The following is an 8,583-nucleotide window of genomic DNA, read 5'->3' as shown; positions in this document are numbered from 1 at the left end:
TAGGGTCGCTATGAGTCGCAAGTGACTCGACGACACATAACAACAACAACAATAATTGATGGAATACCAACTGACATGTTTCAAGAAATAGCCTTGGACATGCTTAACAATCTGTTTCACAAAATCTGGGAAGAGGCCACCTAGCTAAATGGCTAGAACAGATTCGTATTTGTTCCCATTCCCAAAAAAAGTTAACTATAAGAATGTGGGAATTATTGAACAATTTTGTTAAAATCACATAGAAGTAAAATTTTGATAAAGACTAAAAAATGGCTAGAATAGTACATCAACAGAGAACTGCCAGATTCAAGCTAAATTTAGAAAAGTCCCAAGCACCAGCCATATCACTGCTGATGTCAGATGAATCCGGCCTGAAAGCAGTGACTAACAGAAGGATGTCTATCTGTGTTTTATTAAGTTTGCAAAGGCAAAGGCATTCCAGTGTGTGGATCACAAAAATTACACCTAACATTGAGAATGGGAATCTCAGAACATTTACTTGTGCTCATGCAAAACTTGTACACAGGCGAAAAAGCTGTTGTATGAACAGAGTATGGGAACACTGCATGCTTTAAAATCAAGAAAGGTGTGCATCAGCACTGTATCCTTTCTCCATCCATACCTATCCTATCTTTGTGCTGGGGAAAAAAATCATACCATCATCTAGGTTTTATGAATTCTTACAGCTAGCATCATGAATTTGAACTTTTAACCTCCTAAATGGAAATAAATTTCTAGTTGTTAAAACCATTCACTGGTGGTATCTCTGTTGTATCAGCATGAGGTAACTAAAACAATTATACAAAAAGCACATGTCTAACGTGATTCTAATCAATCTAATCAGTATCTTGTTTTTCAGCTTAACTATGACTTTATAAAAATCATTAAAATAGTGTTATGCAATAAAAATCTCTTGCACTTATTTTCTATTTAATTAAACTTGGGAAAGTGAGAAGTATTAGTTTTCAATTAACAAAATGTTAATCTGACTAGAATGGAATGTGCCTAATTATCTGTGATATAAATCACTATTAGTCTGGCCAAGACTATAACCATAACCAGAATTTTAGGACAGAATCTTATTATTTTCTCACTTTCTATGCAATCTTTCCCAGCGGGGGGGTGGATAAAAACACACTGATTTATAAAGTTGTAAGGAGGTGATGAGTTAACTCTCAGATCAATGTGTTACTAAAATTTAACTCAATATGGAGTATTACTTTCTGTGTTAAAATTACCTACCCAAGTCCCTCTTATCTTTTGATCCATACTTTGATTGCTCAATTGTAGCACATCTGGTTCTGGGAGGCATATACTGTTTTTTTCCTGTTTTAAGAAAGTTCAAAAGAATTTAATGGTCATGAAAGATGACAAACTTGTATTCTACGATTTCAAACTGGATAAAGCAGCGCACGGTCTATGACAGTTTGCCATGGCACAAAACTTCATTGACTTCCTACTCTGAAGATTAAATATTACCTATTCCATGTCAACATTGTACATTGTGCCGTCAACCCATTTCATTAGCATGTTGACTGTAAATCTTAAAAATAATTACATGTTCAATTTAAACTGAGATAGAGAAGTATTTATTTAACATTTGACGGTTTCTAAACAGAGGAACATCATATGCAAATTCAAGCTGAAGCTGAGGAAACTTAAACCAAATCCACAGGATCCAAAATATAACTTTGATTTCATACCACCTGAATTTAAGAATCATCTCAGGAACAGGTTTGAGGCCTTGAACACTAACGAGCGAAGACCAGATGAGTTGTGGGAGGATGTCAAAGATATCATTCAGGAAGAGTGTAAACGGTCATTACAAAGAGAGAAGAGGAAGAAAAGACCAAAATGGATGTCAGAAGAAACTCTGAAGATTGCACTGGAGCGTAGAGAAGCCAAAGCACAAGGAAGAATTCAAGATACTAAAGAGCTGAACAGAAGATTCCAAAAGGCTGCTCGGAATGACAAAGCAAAATACTACAAGGAAATGTGCGAGGAACTAGAGTCAGAAAATCAAAAGGGCCGAACTCGCTCAGCATTTCTTAAGCTCAAGGAACTGAAGAACAGATTCAAACCTAGAGTTGCTGTAATCAAGGATGCTTCGGGCAGAATATTAAATGACCCAGGAAGTATTAAAAGAAGATGGAAGGAATATACTGAGTCATTATATAGAAAGGAATTGGCAGATACAGAGGAATTTAAAGAAATAACATATGAGCAAGAGCCTATGGTGATGAAGGAAGAAGTTCAAGCTGCTTTGAAGGAAATAGCAAAAAATAAAGCCCCAGGAATAGATGGTATACCAATTGAAGTATTTCAGATAACAGATATTGCCCTGGATGTGCTCACCAAGTTGTGCCAAGAAATCTGGAGAACAACCACTTGGCCAACTGACTGGAAGAGATCTATATTTGTTCCCATTCCAAAGAAAGGTGACCCAACTGAGTGTGGAAACTACAGAACAGTGTCATTGATTTCACATGCAAGCAAGATTCTGCTGAAGATCATCCAAAAACGATTAGAACAGCACATCAGCAGAGAACTGCCGGAAGTCCAGGCTGGGTTTAGAAGGGGTCGTGGTACTAGGGATATCGCTGCTGATGTTAGATGGATCTTGGCTGAAAGCAGGGAATACCAGAAGAATGTCTATCTGTGTTTCATTGATTATGCAAAGGCATTTGACTGTGTGGATCATAACAAACTGTGGCTGACTCTGAGAAGAATGGGAATCCTAGAACATTTAATTGTGCTAATACGAAACCTATACTTGGACCAAGAGGCAGTAGTCAGAACAGAGCAGGGTAACACTGCATGGTTCAAAATAGGGAAGGGTGTACGCCAGGGATGCATCCTGTCTCCATACCTTTTCAACATGTATGCAGAGCAGATTATCCGAGAGGCTGGGCTCTATGAGGAGAATTGTGGCCTCAGGATTGGTGGAAGATCTATCAACAATCTCCATTATGCAGATGACACAACCTTGCTTGCTGAAACTGAGGAGGACCTCATGCACTTGCTGCGAAGGGTCAAGGACTGCAGCCTTCAGTATGGACTAAGGCTCAACGTCAAGAAGACAAAGATTCTCGCCACTGGACCAATTGGCAGCGTCAGGATGGATGATGAAGAGATTGAGAGTGTTCACAGCTTCACTTTGCTCGGCTCTACAGTTAACACTCTTGGTACCAGCAGCCAGGAAATCAAAAAGCGTATCGCGATGGGAAAGTCTGCCATTAGGGACCTCTCAAACGTACTCAGGAGCAACAGTGTCTCTCTGGAGACTAAGGTGCGCCTGATACAGGTCATGGTATTTGCAATCGCTTTTTATGCATCAGAGAGTTGGACAATGACTAGGGAGGACAGAAGGAGAGTGGATGCTTTTGAGCTGTGGTGCTGTAGAAGGGTACTGAATGTACCCTGGACTGCCAGGAAAACAAACAGATCCATCTTGGAGAGGATTAAACCAAGCTGCTCCTTGGAGGCAAGGATTCTGGGGCTTCGTCCGACATACTTTGGACATGTTGCCAGGAGGGACGGGTCCTTGGAGAGGGACATCATGCTTGGGAGGGTGGAGGGACAGTGCAGGAGGGGAAGACCCTCTATGAGATGGATTGATTCGGTGACTGGGGTAATCGGGATGGGTGTGTCAGAGGCGGTGTGGTTGGTGCAGGATAGAGCAGGGTTTAGAGTTGTTGTGCATAGGGTCGCTATGAGTTGGAAACGACTCGATGGCACATAACAACAACAACAAACAGAGGAACTAAGAAATTAAGAAAGATACCTAGAATTTCACTTAACTATCCACTTCCTAAACAACATGCCTCCAGAAACTCTACGAAAGTTGATAAATGTTGATAGTTATAGAAAGGCTTCAAGCCTTTTGTTCAGAAGGTTGCTATGAGTCAATGCTTGACTCGAAGGCAATCAACAACAAATACTACAAATGATTCAAGTTTTTCTGAAAAGTCCATTAACATTTATATTATAATGCAGAATATTTCCAAAGTAAAATAGGGACACCAAGTTCACTACTTCCAAAGTCCTTACTATGTAATTACAAGTTCTCTTCAAAAATTTTTTTCTCTTCAAAAAGAAAATATAAGATGCACTATAACTACTTCTTAAATACTAATTGAAGTCTCACGAAAATAAATATTCTTTGGGTCACAATACACAATTTACTTCATCCTGTGGAATGTCAGGGAAAGCATAAATGAAAATTTCCCCACCGTTCTTAAATATGACTCCTAGAAAATGTAATTTTAAAACTAGGTTTTTTCTAGTTACCAAAAAGAATGTATTCTATTGGTTTTTAAGAGACTTTCAGTTATAAGCAGTCAATAGTTACACACAAGATTCTTTTTTAAGTATATGTACTAAACATTTAACAAATACTTTTATTTCACACTTTAGATCTATCAACACTTAAAGTTAGCATGACTTTGGACATGCTTTAGTTCTGATCATAGAAACTTTATATTTAAGAAAAGAAAGTACAGAGAAAGCCTTTAACCAAAACTATAAACTAGCACCATATGGGAGTAGGGGGAGAGGTAAAACGATCAAATATTCATGTAATACTGGATTTCACATAAAATTGAGGCAATGTTCAAAAAAAGGTGTTCTATATGTATAATTCCTTGTAAACTTCCCCACACTCTGATCTTTCTATTACTCCACAGCCCTGCAGAAAGTGTAGGGAGTTTAGTTTGATTTTTGTTTTCAAGAAATTTGAATTCACTTGTAACTATTCTTTTTTCCACACAAGTAACTTTGTCATTCCTATCAAAAAATAAAAATATACAAAGCCTTCTTCCTATAAAAGCAATTTGAAGATAATTTTTTTTTAATGCTGATTTTTTAAGTTGCTGCTATTATAGCAGGAGTGGCATCCACTTCCCAAACAACATGTCTCTGGAAACACTATGAACTTTGAGAAATGACGATAGTTATAGAAAGGCTTCAAGCCTCTTGTTTATAGAGTCACTATGAGTCATGCTTGTGCTCAACTCAACAGCAAACAACAATTATTAGTTTTAAACTATGTAACATTCTTAACACTATTAAACATAATATATGAATCAAGACTATTTTCAAAAAGTAATGCAATCTCATAAAACTTTATAAAGCATGTTAAAATAATTAAATGAAAAAAAAAATGAGGGATGATTACGAGCCCAACAGTTGGGTTTGTTGGTTTTATGGTGTCTTTCTTAATAAACTTATTAATTAACACAATCAATCATTAAACTTCAAGTTTGTCTTTCAATAATCCCAAATCAATGTAAGACATCTGCAATTACAGTATATAAAAAAGAATTTGGTCAATATGCAGCCAGTAACTTGAAATGAAACCAGAATCTCCATTTCCCTGTTTTTCTTTCAAGTGGAAAATAAAATTACTTAGTGGATGTTTAGATTAGATTAGATAGATAGATAGATAGATAGATAGATAGATAGATAGATAGATAGAGTAAGCCACATGAACACAAGTTTTTCTCCTAAATCATCAGCAAATATAGTATGCAAGCTTTCTTAAGCCAAGCTGTCTTCTCTTCACAGGCACCTATTCAAGTTTCTCTTTTGATCTAATTTCATAATATCAGAAAATTGTTGAAGAAAAAATCCAGTGGAAAACCCACAAAAAAAGGAGGAACAACTATACAGAAAAAAATAAAATAGCACTGTGTACATAAGAGTATCAACTTATTTTATCACAGTGTAAAATAGGAGGAGGAGAACAGTGGAAAATGATGGGCGAGACAAGTCATAGTTTGCCTTTCACTTGGGTATAATCAACCAGGTCCATCTAGTATTATAACGAATACCTCATAGTAGTTTTAAATATGAAATAATTAAATATTATCACATTGGTTATTTGTATAAGAAATGCATTTTTCATCTTTAAATGACAGAAAATCATTTTTGGAGCAAAGTTATTAAGATAATCTCAATAATCATAAAATAATTTATCAAGCGATAAACATTAAAAAAACTCAACTCATTGCCACTGAGTCAGATGCAACTCAGAGATGGCTCTCCAGTAGCTTTATAGGGAATAAAACCTCAGGGAAGGAAACTGGCCATCTTACTCCCACAGAGCAGCTGACAGATTCAAACTGTCTACCTCTGGGGTAACAGCACACTTTATTAACTACCAGGTCACCAACATTCCTGAGCATTAAGCAGTACTTAATGGAACTCAGGAGCTGCCGCTTACCTATATAAACGGGCTCATTCTTCCTGGTTATCTCATTTTGACAAAGACTATAAACACAACCTGGAATTCTCTTCAAATACATTTTGGTTATCAAATTTACTAAACCAATAATGTATAAAAATAAATACTACATTTTTATATGAAACATAGTTCTAGTTTGGAATCAACTCAATGGCAATTGATATTGGTATTAGAACTACATTATTACATAACACACTTATTAAAACACAATGAGACACAGAGGTAGTAACACATTTTTTTTAAGCCTCAGTGGTATATAAGTACAAGATATACATATTATAGATATGATCTTGGCCTACTTGGCTAGTGTTAAGAAACTGCTCTTCAATCCCAAAGGCAAGTGGATCAAATCCACCAGCTGGTCCACAAAATAAGGATTGGCAATCTCCTCCCACGTGATAAACTGCCTCTGAAAAATCTCTGGAGAGTCAGCTATGGGTCAGTTCCAACTCAATGGCACAGAACACCACCACCACAATCTAAAATTAGGGAGCTTTGGTGGCCTAGGGATAAGAAGCTGTGGTGTAATCCCAAAGGCATGGGGTCTGAAACCACCAGCTGCTCCACAGAAAAAAGATGGGCAATCTTCTCCTGTTTAATTAACTACCTCTGAAAACCCCCACTGGAGGTTCAGCTATTGATTGGTTCCAACTTGATGGTACACAGTAACAATGTAAACGGGGAAGTCTGATGACCTAGAGTTAAGAAATTGTGCTGGCAAATTCAAGGCAGATGAGTCAAATCCATCAGCCACTCTAGGGAGAAAGATGGGACAAGCTCCTCTTAAGCAATTTATAGCTTCTGAAAACCTGCTGGGAGTCAATTCTGACTCGATGACACATAACAATAGCACACTGTAAAATTTTTTGTTTGTTTGTATTTAACAATGAAAAATGTTTTATATAACTTTCCAATTTCTTTTTATAATCTAGATTAAAAGAAACTTGGTGCACGGTAAAACATTTTTCTAAAATCTTTGTTTATTTGTAGTGAGGAGAAGAAGAATGGGAAAAAAATCTCAAATGCTAAATCTATTAATAATTGGGAAAAAAATACTTTCCCTTCCAAAATAATACTCAGTTTCTCCTTCTACTTAAAACCCACAAAATAACCATTTTGTTAAATTCTTGGTATTTGTTTCATTTTATCAGTGAGACCTTTAACAGCTCCTTATGTGAATTCAATGAATAGTCTGCATCCTGTTGTATAAAAAGATAATTTAAATACTTCTAATCTGAAAAAAATACAATGTAACTAATAAAAATGTTGCATTTTTATTCCACTTACACTACAAAAGTTAACAGCAACCAAGAGTTTGTCTTCTACCATGCTTATTAAATAAATATATTTCTAAGGAAATGTCTTCATTATACTTTATTAAGGTATTTAGAAAAAGAAGACACTTACTTGCATCTGCCTGGCTTCCCACACTAATATAGCGATCATTTCCAGGAAGTGCTGTTTGGTAGTATGTGGCCTCCTCCTGCTGAGGGGTCTTGGCATTCTTTGCAGTAAGAAAAGCCACTGCTAATTCCAAGTTTCCATTACTATCCTTCAAATACCAAAATAGGAACATCAAATATTTTAGACTAACTGTATTTCACAATTTTCTCCAAAAAAAAAACTAAACAATACTGAAGATCACTTTGAGATTTGGAATTATAATTCTAGTTAAAATGTCAACACACTTTATACAAAGTATAATAATTAACTATCAATTCATTTTTTTCCCCTAGAAATGAAAAGTACTTATCCAACATAAGGATCAATTCTGTAACTTCTTAGTTTTAGGTTAGAAAGTGTTCCCTGTTTAATAAAAGTCAATAACAAATGATGCTTCTAAAAAAGGTTTCTAGAACTAGCCATATAGAAGAGGACACATTTCATATTTAGAACAGTACTTATGCTAACAATAAAAGAGATTATTTTATTTTATTAAGTACTGAAATATACTAACATCATATTTAATAAACAAAATGTCAACAACTTATAGAAATAAGAGTAAAACTGTTACCAAACTGTTACAGTGAACAGAGTTATACAGAGCTCATGCACAAGAACACTCAATGTTGTCAGGATAAAAATTCTATCCAAATTAAATATAAATTTTAACATTTCATCCACAGCTTATCTGGAGAAAAAAAAAATCCTAATGTTCCTACAAAAGAAACCTGATGGGTTGGGGTAAGACTGAGAAAACCTGGATAAGAGACCAGTCCTTGGAGAGGGACATCATGCTGGGGAGGGTGGAGGGACAGCGCAGGAGAGGAAGGCCCTCTATGAGGTGGATTGATTCAGTGACTGGGATAATTGGGATGGGAGTGTCAGAGACAGTGCGA

General features: G+C 36.0%; 1 protein-coding gene across 1 annotated transcript in view; it reads right to left on the bottom strand.

The window, feature by feature from the left end:
* Positions 1-8,583, bottom strand: part of USP25 (ubiquitin specific peptidase 25) — a 220,518-nt gene that overhangs the window by 138,196 nt on the left and 73,739 nt on the right. Inside the window, exon 3 of the mRNA XM_006889818.1 lies at positions 7,652-7,796. Coding sequence (XP_006889880.1) covers positions 7,652-7,796 — 145 coding nt within the window. The remainder of the gene's footprint in view (positions 1-7,651; positions 7,797-8,583) is intronic.

This window comes from Elephantulus edwardii, unplaced genomic scaffold (genome assembly GCF_000299155.1).
Source record: "Elephantulus edwardii isolate Elephantulus edwardi_28Jun2011 unplaced genomic scaffold, EleEdw1.0 scaffold00081, whole genome shotgun sequence".
Taxonomy (NCBI): domain Eukaryota; kingdom Metazoa; phylum Chordata; class Mammalia; order Macroscelidea; family Macroscelididae; genus Elephantulus; species Elephantulus edwardii.
The sequence above is the reverse complement of the archived record's forward strand: the minus strand, read 5'-3'. Positions and strand labels throughout refer to the sequence as shown.